General features: G+C 44.0%; 1 protein-coding gene across 6 annotated transcripts in view; it reads right to left on the bottom strand.

Annotated features, from left to right (window-relative positions):
• MYO9A (myosin IXA) overlaps nt 1-17,252 on the bottom strand; it is a 1,236,948-nt gene that overhangs the window by 604,985 nt on the left and 614,711 nt on the right. For 4 of the 6 annotated variants that reach the window (XM_085643964.1, XM_085643968.1, XM_085643965.1 and 1 more), the window contains one exon: nt 16,784-16,903. The exons of the other annotated variants lie outside the window; for them this stretch is intronic. In XM_085643964.1, the coding sequence (XP_085500090.1) occupies nt 16,784-16,903 (120 nt within the window). The remainder of the gene's footprint in view (nt 1-16,783; nt 16,904-17,252) is intronic. 6 annotated transcript variants of the gene reach the window in all.

The raw sequence follows: 17,252 nt of genomic DNA, 5'->3' as shown, positions 1-17,252 counted from the left end.
CACCAATACATTTCCTACAACATCACTAGAGCAGAAAAGACTGCCATCACTACCCTACGCCAGAATGAAAACCTTGTGATTAAACCGGCCGACAAGGGCGGAGGCATAGTACTCCAAGAGATTACCACACATAGGGATGAAATCAACCACCAATTGGTTAATACAGACCATTATTGCAAATTACCTACCAACCCCACTAAAGAACTCCAAACTTTGATTCTGCAGGTTACCAATGTTGGCCTAGAGCAGGGCTTCCTTAGCAAACATGAACATCGTTATCTCAATATCAAATCAGAACGTACCCCAGTGATTAACACCTTGCCCAAAGTGCACAAAAATCTGGAGTGACCTCCTGGCCGCCCTATTGACTCAGGTTGTGGGTCTATTTTAGAGCCTCTGGGCCAATATGAAGATTTTTTCATTAGAGACTTTGTACCACTCACTGACTGCTACATACGTGACAGCATGTCAATGATAAATATGGTTGAGAACCAGCCATTTGACCCCAAAATTGATACTCTGTGCACACTGGACGTCGAGTCCCTGTACACGAATATTCCTCAGATAGACTCTCTACTTGTGATGGAAACTGTCCTTAACAAACGCCCACGACCCCATCCAGTTCCCACTGGCTTCATACTTCAACTCCTAGAGATTTGTCTAACCAGGAATTTTTTCATATTCGAGGACCAATTTTACCAACAGGTTAAAGGTACTTCAATAGGGGCAGTTTTTGCCCCAAATCTAGCTATACTGTATATGGACTCATTCTGTCCGCCACCAACCCCTTCCATACTGGTATTAAACAGTGAAAGAGGTATATAGACGACATTTTCATGATTTGGCAGGACACTGAACAAACCCTAGAGCCTTTCCTACACTGGCTTAATAACAATTGTGGCGGCTTAAAATTCACATTGACACGGGATAAACAATCGATCCCATACCGTGACCTTAACATCACACATAGAGAGGGTGTAATCATCACCAGTCTATTCAGCAAACCCACAGAACGCAACACCCTATTACGGTATGACAGCCATCACCCCAGGGCGTTATGTGACTCACTACCGTATTCCCAGTTCCTACGCATTAGAAGGAATTGCTCCTTGAAGGAGGATTACTTCCACGAGGCAAAGCTACTACGCAACAAACTTAGCAGTAGAGGTTATCCCTGGAGATTGGTCCGAAATGCCATGAAACGTGCTTGGTGCTGCCCACGTGAGGTCCTGCTTGAAACAAAATCTTTTGGTCTGTGTCACGACCTTCTCCCCAGTCTCTAACCCTGTACGTAAATCCATTCTAAAACACTGGAATGTACTAAATGCGGGCACTCTGAATGTAGAACGCCACATGTTTGCATTTAGGAAAAGCAAAAATATCAAAGATCACCTGGTCCGTGCAGCCTTACCCATCAAAAAACCTCCCAGTACCCTCAATCACTAGATCACTGAGGGCTCCAACCCCTCACAGGACACGCGAAATGTGGAAATTGTACTGCATGCGATTTTACGATTGAAGGCAAAGAGTTTTGTTTTGAGAATATCCGTTGTGAATTAAAAACATTTACCAACTGTAACACATGCAATGTTGTATATGCGATCCTTTGTCCTTGCAACAGAATCTATATCGGACAGACTACCCAAAAAACACGCATTCGCATCTGCCAACACCGGAGCAGAATACGATGCAAGACATCCAATGCACCTCTGGTGGAACATTACACTGAAAATGGCCATTCCGAGGATGATATTCGCTGGACTATTATAACAGTGGTCAAACTCCCGCCAAGGAGAGGTGACATTGGCAAACTTCTAAACAAAGAAGAACTCAAATGGATCTTGAAAACCAACAGTTTACATACAGGGTTGAATAGCCTTGAGGACTGGACCAGTCTTATCTAAATTCAAGGACTAAACCTGGTCTGCCCCCTCGCAGATTTTTTTCATGTAATTCTGTTTCATAGGTTTTTTAACCTACAATTTTGTTGAAAAGTTTTTTAGCCATTGTTACTTTGTCACTGAATTATGTCACCCATTCCTCTTTTCTGTCCTCCCACCCGCCTTCACCCTTTCTTCATCGCACTCAATTCAAGTCTTCCTACACTCACTCTATGGAACTCACCCCACTCCAATATGGTCACCGTTTCCATCTTCCAGGCCCTTCTTCCCTTTCTGATAAACTTCCATCACATGACTCTACTGACCTATCAGGGCACTTCTCTCACTACTTGAAGCAGAGCCTTAGTCACCTTTCCCTCCGCTATCCCGGATGCTGACCCCCTGAGCAGCACGGCACATTCATCGACTATTGGTAAGCACGCCTTCAAAGCGCTCTTTTAGCTCCTCAATTCCCAGTTGCTGTCAGTCGAATTGACCCCCTGTCAATTCCTTCCAGGTCATTACGCCGTCCGAGCACACGCCTGTGGCTCCACTCCCGTGAATCCCTCCAATTTCTTTACTTGAGGTGAGTCCCTGTCCTGTGAATCCGCCACACTACATGACCTCTCTCCGGTACAAACTAACACGCCCATTGCTTTCAGGCCATCGCGCTGCCATTGCGAAGTCGTATTACATGCAGCCCCTCCTGAAGTGCCCCTTGATCCTCGACCTGCCAGTACCGCATATCTGCGACGGCTGGTAAGCATCATCGTACACACTTTCTTCCTCGCACTCCCGCTTCCTTACTGCCGCTAATTCTGGGTACTCCCCCACTCCCGTAGGAGCCCCTACCGAGCCCGGACGTTCCCGCATCCGGTGTTGTCACATCCACAGTCTCGTGGCAGGCCCTTCGGACTTCCCCAAGTAAGTATCCTTCTGTGCCTATATTCTTTCATCCTCTACCACGGCAACCCCGTCTGCTGCGCACAGGTGTTATCTCTGAGCCCCTATCCTCTTACTGCTACATTCCCTTGTCTGCCAAGCACGGCGGTCAACCTAGAGTTTCTACCTTTTCACTACGGCATCCTCTTGTCATTTTTAAATCACACAGTCACTGTGCCGTGTTTTTATGTTTAAATATGGTCTAATACTCGCAACAGAACCTTTCTCCTCACTCACTGCGACGTTATTGATCTATTTCTCTCTTTTTTCTCCTCCATGTATCCACTGCGCCACAATTTTCTTGTTTATTAAAATGCTAGTTTACTACCATAAAAGCTCATACTGCTGAATGTATTGATACCTTATCGACATGACCCGATTGTTTTGACCAAGCGTTAAATGTATGCAGTCACGCTAACTCCAAGACGTATTATCTCACTCAGTCACTTACTCCTTCTCACTGCACCACGTGATTCATTATTACCAGTTTTTTACCAATGCATCTTGATAATTCTTTGAAGCTAGAACATTTTTGTTCAGACTAGCTTGTGTTCTCTCGAGGCTGTATACCGATGATATACACCTCCCTAATGTTCTCCTTATGTCTTCTTCCTCCCTTCTCTTGACCTATGTCTATTTTACAGTTATCTTAGGCACTTATATACAGGCATGCTAATATAATGTCCTGAAGATTAGCCACACATTGCTCACTTGGATCGAAACGCCGTCGACACCTTAAAACGCCTCATGCACTAAATGTGATGTCATTATTAACTGTGTAGAGACGTTACTTGCGTTCATACTACTTGTCCCAACAAACCATAAGGGTTGCCTGTGCTGCGCTTAAATGTTCTGCCTATTTTATGTTTGTATTTTTGTGTAGTAGGATGCAGGCTTGTGTCCCACTTTTCAGTATTTGTGTTTGTTTATATCCAAAAAACTTGCTGATAAATTAAAATATTGAACCTCTGTCCGGCTGGATATGTTAACCAATACAGCACTGATTGGGTCTGTATTCATTTTTTACTTCCTATCCCTACCTCCCTAGGGACCATTGTAGCACAAAATAACCACTCCAGTAATAGCCATTGCTACGAGTAAAGTTTTACAGGTGGTATGGCACAAACGTGGTAGATTACAGATTGTGCCCCCAAGCGACTAGGGCACATTTTTTAGTGATTGTTTTATTTCTTATTAATATTGATTTTATATACATGTGTATATATATATATATCAGTGTTTCAGTGATTGATGAGTATTGTCCTTTTATAAGGGTTCTTATGAGATTATATAATCACTGATTAACAATATGATGCTGGTAAAGTTGCCTATAAAGACATCTGTTTCTTAATTCTGTAAATATTTGTGTGCTCATATAAGATGAATTTATAATTTTGTATCTTTCCGTGAAATATACATTGACATTTGCACTTGCACTTTATGATCATTTAGGCTTAAATGAAATAGGTTTTCCCAAGCTGCTATTGAATTTGTATTTTGCACAGCACCGTTTTGCACTCTAAATGTTTTTACCTTGAACTTTTTTAGAATGGATTAATCAACATCAACAGACAAATGGATTTTATTAGGCAATTTCAGTGAAATCTGTTTTTTAATATAGAATGGATTTTAGCAGCCAGACAAATTGAACTTGGCATGATGAGTCTTTACGCACTTGCACTTTATTTTCGAACGATTATTCGTTCTAGGACTCATATTTACAAATTTGAACCTAGTTCTTTCGTAAAGTTTGACCAGTGTTCTGTGTATTACAATCATGGACCAAAATTTATTGTTGAATAATTGAGTTTCTGTGCTGCTATGTTGACCTATTATAAGGTTATATGATGCCAATTCTGGTGTTTGAATCATTGTATGATTTTTTCATGCCTAGTTTGCACAGTGAGTTTCTAGATCCAATACGGTTTTATCAGATGCTAAGTATTGAGGTGCTATTTCACGTTCCAACCAGTAGAGGCACTTGCCGATTTTATCGTGACAGCAACACTGAGTGTTATTGAGGATTCATAAACTAGAACCAGCTGTATGCAGTTTTATTGTACATTATTACATTCTTAAATGTTACAATGTGAACAGCAATTTTTTAATATATATTTTTATATTTATTTTATATACCTCACTGCACGTTAATTAGGAACTCATTGGATGCATGAACAGCTATGAACTACTATAGTATGATATAGTCTGTCTTCCATATTCACAAACCGGGTGTGCCTGTTTTTACAGGCAATTGTGAACTTTTAGGTTTGTTAATGAGTTCCCTGAATGAAGGCGCATCATGTGATCAAGCTCCCTGTGAGGAGTGAAACGCGTCATGGCAGGCATTATGCCTGTTTAAGTTTGTGAGGACTTTTTATTAAATAAAATTTCACTGCTTCATCCACCAACATTGCGTAGGATTCCACAAGTTCTTTGGGAGTGCCTGAGGTCCGTGCCTGGTGGTTCTGCCAGATTGAGTGGCAGACAGAAGTTCTTGAGTAAAGTCTTTCATCCGGAGCAGGCTATTTCCGGATTCACGAATTCCTCCCGTTTCTTTGAGGCACAGCGGATATTCAGCCATCTGCGTTCCTGCGCATGGGTCTTCGTCTCTGAAAGAGATTTGCAAGTGATGTGCCCCCCGTTGCACTAGAAACTAAAACACAAGTTCCGGAGTGGTTTTCTGACGGCATAAGGCTGCAGAGTCTGTTTGGTCGGAGGACCGGGAGAGCTGCATAACGAGCTCCGGTAAGGAGACCTTCGGTATAGTGTATAAATCGTGTGATTTCAACGGGTTACGGGATTCTCCTGATACACTGCTTTGGAGTAGTATTTTGAAATTACCAGCAAGTTCAATCCACAATGTTTTCCAACAATACGATTCGTGAAAGGGAATCAGTGGCGGAGGCCCTGTTCCAGAATTTACCTAATTTAACTACCGAGCACAGAACTCCTATTACAGAAACAAAAAAATATTTTGAAAAATGAACTATCAAAATGGTGGGAGAAAAAAATCATTAGAAAAATACCGAGATGCCAATCGTGTTTCAAGGGGTTTGCGTGTGCTTATTGCATCCACATTTGAAAATCAGAATCCCCTAATGTTACAAGAATGGGCCGAAAATAACTTACAGGCATCAATGAACATGATCCACATTTTAATCAAATATGCAGAAATCGACCGCAAAGTAACATAGAAATACGCATTAAAAAATGTGTGATCAAAATGATTTCGCCACTGGCAGAATTTTTAGGTTCGAGCGCAAATATGATAATTACAAAAGACAAGCACTTACAAGTGGGAGCTCAACAAGTAAACCAGGACTCGCTAGAAGTGAAGACCGGGTAAATGAAGTGGACTCTGACAGTCTCTCTCACATCTAATAGTGAATCTGAGGATTGCCAACAGAGTACATCAGAGGCCTCAGCATTAGGCCCCAATAACTTCACACTAGGAGAGGAACTGAATTTTCTCAGCGAGGACCGGCGGTATACCTTGCGCCCCCGCAAACCTCAGCAAGGGGGACAATCAACAAACGCAGGAGGGCTAGGCAGATTAAGCACCGCAAAAACTACCTTGAGAGGGAATGCACGAATGAATTGGAAAAAAATAAAAAGTGAAAATCACAACACAGTCATCAACCTTACGGACACTGTTTTATCTAAAGCTGAAATCCAACTTTTATCGCTGGGTCTTTCCTATTGTCCTAAAAATCGCTTTTCATACAACCTGACCAGGATTGATGTTTTCAAATTTATCAGGAAGATAAAATTAATAAAACACTTCCAACTGAATCCATTCCCAGGAGGAGCATCAACAAAACTTCCCGGTAACAACAACACAGACGGGACTCTCCAAGTCAAAGATATACCCAAATTACAAGTATTATACGATCTAGCAAAGGAAGCAGATGGTGATGATTTGTATTCAATAGATTCAGACATTGGTTCTAATAAGTCAACTCCTAATCCCTTTCGCCCGGTTTCTACATTTTTTCCCTTAATGCCAAAAGATGCGGTCGATGTTTTTAGTGACAGAGTAATGGCTTAACTGGTTTTAAATAGAACTGTGACTACTACTCAACGGCATAGAGATTACAAAAACACACAATATCATGCTCTGATTGCCAAGCTACAAAACAATCAAGACCTTATCATGAACAAGTCTGATAAGGGAGGCAATACGGTTTTGTGGTCTCGAAAGAAATATTTGGCAGAAGCTGATCGTCACCTATCAGACAGTTCATGCTATATAAAAAATCATCTAAATTTGAAATGAGATCAGCAGAGGAAAAGACGCACAAACGTATTCATCATTGGAAAATAAACGGTTTGTTGACCAAGGAAGATGGAATATGCTACTTACCAGTATGCATCTGTTCTTGGCATGTAGAGCTGCAGATCTATACACTGTGCATAGATCGCCATCTGGTGTTGGGCCCGGATGTTTGCAGTTTGTTTTTCCTCTTGGAAAGTCTTTGGAAGTCACGAGTTCGGTGACTCCTCCTTTGGTTCGTATTGCGCATGGGCTTCGGCTCCATCCTCAGATTGTTTTTCGCCAGCAGGGAAAGATGGAGCGTAGTAGTAACAGTAAAGAAACCCATGTGTATTGTATCTAAGTAAGATAAGACTGGAACGGATACAGGTAGCCGGGGAGGCGGGTGGGCGTGTATAGATCTGCAGCTCTACATGCCAAGAACAGATGCATACTGGGAAGTAGCATATTCCGTTCGAGGCATATGAGCTGCAGATTATACACTGTGCATAGATTACATAGCAGTACCCAACCCTAGCGGCGACCACCGGCATCCGTTGCAGTCGTTTGAAACAGTGTTTTTAGTACAGCTTGGCCCACACTAGCCTGTTGCTTGGTTTGCACATCTACACAGTAATGTTTCGTGAAGGTGTGCGGTGTTGACCATGTTGCTGCCTTGCAGATGTCATCTAGTGGTATGTTCCCTAGGAAAGCCATAGAAGCCCCTATCTTCCTTGTAGAGTGGGCTTTAGGGGGAACCGATAGTGTTCGTTTTGCTTTGTGGTAGCAAATCTGTATGCATTTTACAATCCACCTAGCTATCCCGGATTTGGAAATAGGGTTGCCTTTGTGTGGTGGGGAGAAGAAAATAAATAGCTGTTTGGTTTTCCTGAAAGATTGTGTTCTCTGGATGTAATAAAGTAAAGCCCTTTTAACATCCAGTGTGTGTAAGGCTCTTTCCGCAACTGTTTGGGGTTGCGAGAAAAAGACTGGTAATTCTACCGACTGGTTTAAATGGAATGGAGAAATGACTTTGGGTAGAAATTTGGGATTGGTGCGGAGTACAACCTTGTTGTGATGCATCTGAAGAAAAGGTTCCTGTATAGTGAGTGCCTGTATTTCACTAACTCTTCTGAGGGAAGTGATGGCCACTAGAAAAGCTGTTTTCCATGTGAGAAATTGCAGCTCACACTTATGTAATGGTTCGAAAGGGGGTCTCATTAACCGTGTGAGAACTATATTCAAGTTCCAAACAGGTGAGGGTGGCACTCTGGGTGGAATTACTCTTTTGAGGCCTTCCATAAAGGCCTTGATGGCAGGCACTTTCAAAAGTGAGAGGTGCTGCCTATTTTGTAAATAGGCAGCAATTGCAGCGAGGTGTAACCGAATGGAAGTATATGCTAGGTTACGCCTTTGTAAATGGAGTAAATAACATATAATTTTTGTAGAGAGGTGTGGCTCACTGGTTAGAGGCGGCAGACCCGTAAGTAGAGAATTGGCCAGGGACTAGGGTTCAATTCCCGACGCGGCAGGGTCGTGGACCAGGGTCAAAAACGGACTTGATAATTCTCGCCTCGGTACCTACTCTAACCAGGAACACACTCGGCAACTCTGGGCATTAAGCTTGCCTCATCTCTACAACGGCCCCCCACAGACGCTGGGGATGCCTGGTTTCACCTTGGAGATACCCAGAAAGGGACCAACTCACATAGCCAGGACGGGTTCCCCAGCGGTCTAGAGCGCCGGGACACCTCCTTGTGAGGTAGCTGTTCGCGCTTTACAAATATCAGTATTATAATGTGCTGTATGGATACATTTAAAGGATTGATTGCGTTGTTGTGGCAGTAAACAACAAATCTTTTCCACTTTGCTGCATAGCACGCCCTAGTAGTAGGGTGCCTAGCTTCCCTGATAATGTTCATGCAATCAGGGGGAAGGTTAAGGTATCCAAATACTAGGACCTCAGGAGCCAGATCGCAAGGTTGAGTTGAGCTGGGTCCGGGTGCCTGATTTCTCCATGGTTCTGGGTTAGGAGGCATGGCGAGAGGCGTAGCTTTTGGTGTGGTACTACTGAGAGTTCCAGCAGTGTGGTGTACCACGGTTTTCTAGCCCATGTTGGAGCTACCAGGATCAGAGTTAGGGAATGCTGCTGTAGCTTTCGCACCACTAATGGAATTAGTGGGAGAGGTGGAAAAGCGTATGCAAATTTGTTTGACCAGTTCATCCATATCGCATTGCCTTCGGACAATGGGTGTGGATAGCTGGCGGCGAAGCTTGGGCATTTTTTGTTTTCGTGGGTGGCGAATCGGTCTATGTGTGGATGCCCCCACTTCTGAAAGAACGGGTGAAGAACCTGTGGGTGAAGTTCCCACTCGTGGATCTGCTGTGTCTGCCTGCTCAGCAGATCTGCCACGGTGTTTTGTACTCCTGGGACGTGTTGGGCTAGGAGAAAAATCTTTTGTGGAATTGCCCATCTCCATATGCTCTGTGCTAACTGAGAGAGCTGTGGAGAGTGTGTGCCCCCCTGTTTTTGAATGTAGTACATGGCAGTCATGTTGTCTGTGCGAATGAGGACTACCTTGCCTGAAATCTGCGCCTGGAAGGATTTTAGGGCGAGGAAGATCGCCAGTAACTCCAGCTGGTTGATGTGGAGTAACTTCTGTTGCGGTGTCCACGTGCCCTGTGCTGTGAGATGTAACAGATGAGCTCCCCAGCCGGAGAGCGATGCATCTGCTGTTAGGATTATTTGTGGGACCGGGTCCAGGAACGGTCGACCTCTGGAGAGGTTTGTAGTGTTCCACCACTGCAGAGAGCGATGGGTGCGACCGTCTACCAACACCAGAACTGTCAGTTGTCCCTGGGCCTGGTTCCACTGGCGCGCCAAGCACTCGTGGAGTGGACGCATTTGGAGTCTTGCATGGGGCACTATAAAGATGCAAGAGGCCATCATCCCTATGAGCTGCATAAACACTCTTGCTGGGAGAGTGTTGACATAGGAATTTTTGACGCAGCGCCTGTATTTTTGCAATCCTGGCAGGATTGGGATAGGCTATGGCTTTTGAGGTGTCTATGGTGGCACCGAGATACTGTTTTGTGTGTGATGGTACCAGGTGGGATTTTTGATGGTTCACCGTGAAACCTAGCTGGTGAAGTAGTTGGACCGTAGCGGCGGTATGTTGCACACATTGTTGGTAGGACGTGGCTTTTATCAGCCAATCGTCCAGATAAGGGAAGACGTGAATGTGCTGTCTTCTGAGGTGTGCAGCCACTACTGCCAGGCACATGGTGAAAACCCTTGGTGCTGTTGTTACCCCGAACGGGAGCACCTTGAACTGGTAGTGTTGTCCGTCTACAACAAACCTGAGGTACTTTCTGTGAGACTGGTGTACTGGGATGTGAAAGTACGCGTCTTTTAAGTCCAGAGTGGTGAGAAAATCGTTCTGGGAGAGAAGTGGAAGAACCTGTTGGGAGGGTTACCATGTGAAAATGGTCTGAATGAATGTACGTGTTTAGAGGTCTAAGATCTAAGATGGGTCGTAGGGTCTCGTCTGTCTTCGGAATTAGAAAGTACAGGGAGTAGACCCCTAAATTTTGTTGATTTATGGGGACCTGCTCTATTGCTCCTTTTTGCAGGAGGGAGATCACCTCTTGTGTTAGTAGCGCAGTATGTTCTTGCGACATAGGGCGGTGCCTGGGTGGAATGTTGGGGGGTGTTGATGTTAATTCTAGGCAATACCCTGACTGAATAATTTGTGTCACCCATCTGTCTGAGGTGAGTGTCTCCCAGACGTGAAGGAAATATTGTAGTCTGCCTCCGACCGGAGTGGAATGGTCTGGAGGCAGCGGGGAAAAGTCATTGGGCAGGAGGTGTGGCAGAGCGGGCGGTATTTGTTTTGCCTCTGCCCTTATTATTATTGCCTCTGTATCCGCCTCTTTGATAACCCTTCGTGAAGGTAGATTGAGGAGAGGATTTATAGGACGTGGACGCACTGTCCGAGGAGTAGCCTCTGCCCGTGCCCCGAAAGGAAGAACGGCGAAAGGAGCGCCTGGGAGTCTGTGTCTGTAGGGCTCCCATAGATTTCGCCGTGTCTGTATCTTTTTTCATTTTTTCGAGGGCTTCGTCTACTTTAGGGCCAAATAGATGATCTTGGTCGAAAGGGTGATTTAATATGGAGGCTTGTACCTCTGGTTTAAACCCTGAAACCCTGAGCCAGGCATGGCGACGGAGAAGGACACTGGTGTTTATGGCCCTGGAGGCTGTATCTGCTGCATCTAGGGCACATCGTATCGAGGTATTGGTTATTGTTTTTCCCTCTTGAATAAGTTCATTAGCCCTAGTCTTGTACTTTTAAGGGAGATGGTGCATGATGGTCTCTAGCTCATCATAATGTGCCCTGTCGTAACGGGTCAACAGTGCTTGCGTATTGGCAATACGCCAGATATTGGCCGCTTGTGACGCAGTGCGCTTCCCTGATGCATCTAGGAGCTTGGATTCTTTGTCAGGTGGGGGCGCCTCGCCTGACGCCTTAGAATTTGAGCGCTTCCTAGCTGTAGATACCACTAGGGAGTCTAATGGTGCAGGGCCTTTAATGTAAGAAGGGTCTGTGGGGGCGGCTTTGTATTTTTTCTCTATCCGAGAGTTTAGGACCCTGGCCCTGACTGGGTCTTTAAAAACCTCAGGGGCATGTTTAATTAGGCCCTTTAACATAGGTAGAATGGCAGTGGACCTATGTGTATCGTCAAAGGTGTCTAGGAGAAAATCCTCCTCCACTGGGTCGGTATGTATCTCCACCCCGTGGTAGTGTGCCGCCCGTTGTAACAAATGGTGAAAACCCAAGGAATCTTCAGGAGGGGATGGCCTAGATGGATAAAGGTCATCCTGTGGGACATCTGGGATGTCCGGATTGTTATAATCATCCCATGGGTCTGGAGATCCAGTAGGGGTGGGATCTTGTGGCACATCTGCTGGATCATAGTAAGGGTCCCCCAAATCGTCTGGGACAGTAGACAAGGAGGGGGAACGATGAGGTGGAGGGGGTGGAGGTGGATGGGGTGGAGGTGGATAGGGTGGAGGAGGATGTGGGGAAGGCACCCTGAAAGGAGAGGTAGCAATGTCCTTTCTCTTTGGAGGTGGAGCTGGCTTGTCCAAGTGTCTCTTTTTTGAAGACAATGTCAAGTGTCCAGTCTTTGGATCCTTGGTGAGGGTTTTTTGCAAAGGATCCGGTGTGAAAAGCTCCTGTGACACTGGTTGTTCGGTCAGCGCCGAAGGTTTCGGGGCCGACGGCTTTTTAGGTTTATCGAAGCCGTGCTTCCTTGGAACCTCCGTTTTTTTGGTCGGTGCTGAAGAAGGTCTCGGCACGGGAGTGTCGGTGCCGAGGGTCTTGTGATGTTTGGTCGGCGCCGGAGGGGCAGGTTTCGACTCCGAAGGCTTCGGTGCCGGATTCGGTGTGGAGGTGGAGGCCGATTTTTTCTTCGGTGCCGAAGGGTGTTCCTCGGCACCGGTGGTCGGCTGGCTCGAGCCCGAGCTGCCGGAAGGCTTAATAGGCTTCTTTATCGGGCCCGAAGGTGGGGTGTGAGAAGCAGTGTCCTTGGTCTTGCCTAGGCCCGGAGGCGAAGGTGTGACCGAAGCCTTTATCGGTATTGGCGTGGGTGTGGGAGGGGGGAATTGTACTCACGACCCGCTGCGCCGGGGTGATGTCCTCCACATCTGAGTCGTCGGCCTCGGAAGCGCTGACGAAGTCGTCGTCCTCCTGTTCGATGTCCTGCTGTCCTGGAGCTTCGACGTCGTCGCCGAAGATGTCGACTGGAGTGGAGGTCGAGGAGTGCGACATGTTGCGTCTAGCCCGTCGATCTCGAATGGTCTTCTTTGAGCGAAAAGACTTGCAGGCGGGACAGTCTCGGCCCTCGTGTTCTGGGGAGAGGCAGAGGTTGCACACCTCATGGAGATCAGTGTGGGGAAATTTGGACCCACATCGAGGGCACTTCTTGAAGGGAGTTCTTTCCATCAGCCGAGACCGGAGCCGGAATAGGCCCGAAGGCCGCCGTCGACCACCGGAATCGAAGAAGTAGAAGAGGAGTAAGATGATTTATATCTTTGAAGAAGCTCGATGAGCGAGGATTTATACGTCGATCGGTGAACTGAGAAGTTCGGAACCGGAGCGCGAAGTATTACATCAGAGCCCGATGGCGGAAAAAAACAATCTGAGGATGGAGCCGAAGCCCATGCGCAATACGAACCAAAGGAGGAGTCACCGAACTCGTGACTTCCAAAGACTTTCCAAGAGGAAAAACAAACTGCAAACATCCGGGCCCAACACCAGATGGCGATCTATGCACAGTGTATAATCTGCAGCTCATATGCCTCGAACACGAATTTCCTAAATGTTGAACATCCGGTCACCCCAATGCTTTATTTTCTGCCGAAAGTACACAAAAAGACCACACCTATACCAGGACGTTCAATTATTTCTGCCCAGAGAAGCCTGAATGCGAATCTTTCCAAATATGTTGACTATTTTCTGAAAACCACACGTGGTCTCTTTACCATCATATATAAGAGACAAGACTGATTTTTTAAACAAGATCAAAAATGTAATATGGCATCCAGAATATTTGTTAGTGGTCATGGACATTGAATCGCTTTATACAAGCATAAATCATGTGGATGGTTTAAATGCAACCAAACATTTTTTTAGAGAACAGAGATATCAATCTGAAAGAACATAATTGTATGCTGTTGGAAATGACTGAATTACGCTTGTTGAATAACTATTTTTTATTCCAAAATGAAGTGTACCAACAGGTGAGAGGTGTGGCGATGGGGGCATGCTTCTGTATATAAGATCACATGACATAGTGCTTAGAATTGCTAATGGAGACCAAGCCAGTTCTATATTAATGTCAATGTCGAATATGCAGTCCTATTTAAAGCCAGTGCCGAGGTAAGTAGCCTACCTGCTTACCTCAACACTGGCTGTAAATAGGACTACAATCATGAAATCTAAGTGCTATGTCACATGATCGTATAAACGGATGTCAACGTTTCTTTTTTCTTGTTGATATCATGTTTGTAATTTGCTCAAGAACTATTCAGTATATTAACGTCTCACTTATATTTATCTAAATGATCTTTATGAAAAGATGAGCTCTGGAGTAATACATTTTGATTTCTATGATATATTGTGCTTCGTTACGTTGATTTATAGTGCGTCAGTGCAGTTGAAACCATTTCTATTTAACATTTATAATATGCTTACTGCCCATGGATTTTAAAAAGATTGTCAGAATTTAAAATTCACAATGTGTCATTAAAGTAGTTTGAGTGTGTGAAGAGTTTATTTAGTCCCAGCCATTTATTATTTTACTGGTTTGATTTCAATTCCACCGATAACTTGTGAGTGTTTATAACATGTGGGTAGTATAAATCTCTAGGACGCTGGAGAGAATTTAAAGCAACCTTTCTGGATGAGATTTTATAACTCCCGACGAGGAAAACTCAAGGTGTAAATCATTGCCAAATATTTAGAAGCTATAAGATGTATTTTATAAATCATCTCACAGCATGTACATAAAATCTAACCTGAGCCTAAAAGACATTGGCTATACATGCTTACAAGGCTTGTGATTTACTTACTGCTAAGCTCTGCAGCTGGAATCATCTCTATGGATGTATTATTCTACAGTCATGTGTTGTAAAAATCCATAAACCGCGCATTAGAAAATGCAGAGAAATCGATTATAATTAATACTGTAGTAACCATTTTGAATGCCACAAGGACAAATCTAATACATAATTTCAAGACATATGATTGTAAAACTACATGGGTATGCATTTCAAATCTCAACGTCAAGCGTTTAAAGCCACCCCAAAGCAGGTGTTAGAAGAATAAGTCATGAACCCCCAAGGGCATGTGTGGCATAACAACTTTTAAGGCATATTATATAAACATTATAAGCAAGTCCTAGCATGATGAGTTCATGCTTCAAGACAAATGTTCTAAAGCCTCTTTAAAATAGGTCATGAACTCTCCCGAGGAATGTGTGATTAATACTATTAAAAGAAAATGATATAAATTATGCTTCCTTGTGCTTTATGTATCTCCAGGGCATACGTTTAACCCCTTTAAGGCACGGATACGACTCCTCAAGGCAGGTTATAAATATCAGAATGCACTCTCAAATCCCTAGAGAAAATGTGTTTTATATCTTTGAAACACGTCCTATAATTCCTAAAGTCCAATAAAATAAAAGTGACTATTTAGATCCTTTAATCAGATATCCAGGAACTAGTATAAAAATAAAACTTACACAAGCTTTGCATTAATTACTGAACTGCAGTAAAGTGCATTATAAATCATCCCTGAGTGCTAGCATTTAGTCATTCAAAAAAGGAGAAATCCAAATCCTCAGCTACATGCATGATGTAAATCCTGACCGAGGAATATGCTTGAGACCCTTCCGAAAAGGTGCAATAAAGCTTTCACAAATTGTAAATGCCTTCAAAGCAGTATGACAAAAAAGCCTTTTCAATGCTGCTCTAATAAATCATCCTACACTGCATGTCAGATGAAACTGTAGAACTGTGATCTATGCACTCTCTTTTCTTCCATCAATTTACTATAAATTCTTCCTAAGCTATATTTCCCACGGATGACTGTCAGAGAGTTCTAGCATGCTTTGGCATACTACTTGAATCTGTAAGTCTATTCTAGCATCCCCCGGTTTATCACTTAAACCTAACCGACATGTGCTAGCATTACTCAGTATACTACATGTAGCTGTCAAATGTGATAGCACACACCAGTATACCATATGAATTTATTAGACTTGTGCTATAATCTCTTGGCATACACATCTGTCAGACCTGTCCTGGTTTCACCTGGTATAGCATGTGCATCTTTGACACACAGTAGCATGCCCAGTACTCTTTCACTGGTTCACTCCTTTAACCCGTCAGTTCCCTGTTAACAACCTCTGCAGTATCAACCTAATCTGTAAGATTGGAATAAGCATTCCTCAGTTAGCCACCACACTATCAGAAACATAAAAGTATCCCCTGATATAGCACTTGAATCTTGTTAGGTAGTTGTTAATATGCCTAGGTGCACTGCACAATACTATGCCAGACCTGTGCTACGAAACCACCAGCCCCCAAGTACACCACATGAATAAGATCTATGCTAACATGAATGAGTATGCAATCCACCAATTTCTGTCAGATGAATGCAATCATATTCCATCTCAATCCCCCTCTGTGTTTTATGTGCTGGCACCAACCAGTATATGACTTAAAGCTTTCAATTTTACAGATCACCTGAGAGGCATTCAAAGGCCTCCTACTAAATAACTCCAGCATAAACTAAGACTGAGGCATGGTAGAGTCCCAATATTATTTTGTGCCTCACACCTTCGTAGTACCTCTATAAACCACTCAAGTAGTTCTATAAATACATTTTTCGCCTGAAATACAACCCTTTCAATGGAGGTTAGTGCTATGGAATCTCCTGGGAGCATGCAACTAACTACTCCCATGAATCATGTGACTTCTGTCCTCACGTCGTTGGGCAATTGGGAAATGACTATTTCAATTATAGGCACCAAAAGGCACACATTGTATACTCGCTGATTTCTGTCCTCCCCCAGAATGCATCTGGTTTCCATTTCCTGGTGTGTGCAATGCCATAGAGGATTGTGGGATATGATGCCTTACTGTACTTCTCCTCCTTGCATCTCTGCAGGATCTCTAAGCTCCTCTGATGGACAGGGTGATGGAGAAAGCTAAAACTATCGACACCTTTGAACCCCGTGCTTGTCACAGCATCATCAACGTCTTGGAGGCAAAATAAAAAGAAGGGAAGAGAAAGAGAGAAAGATTATACAAGCAGAAATCAGGAGGGGCAAGAAATGCTGCCAACTGGAGAAAAGAGTGTACTTCTTTTACTGCAAATCATACAGAAGTATAATCATTCTAAAATGAAACCCATCAAATCCTCAGTGTCCCACCGCTATCTAGGGTACCAGCAGCCTCCAAGAATGATTTTGTATGCACTTAATAAAGAAAATTATCAACCAACTGAAAAGCCATTAACCAACTGAGTAAGCTTCATAACTCACCTTAAGGGTGGCCTTTACAGGCCATCCTTTGCTGTAGTGCCAAATGTCATCTCAGGGTTTCCACT

Source organism: Triturus cristatus, chromosome 3_1, assembly GCF_964204655.1.
Source record: "Triturus cristatus chromosome 3_1, aTriCri1.1, whole genome shotgun sequence".
In the NCBI taxonomy this organism is placed as follows: domain Eukaryota; kingdom Metazoa; phylum Chordata; class Amphibia; order Caudata; family Salamandridae; genus Triturus; species Triturus cristatus.
Note: the sequence above shows the minus strand (reverse complement) of the source record. Positions and strands in the feature narration are given on the sequence as shown.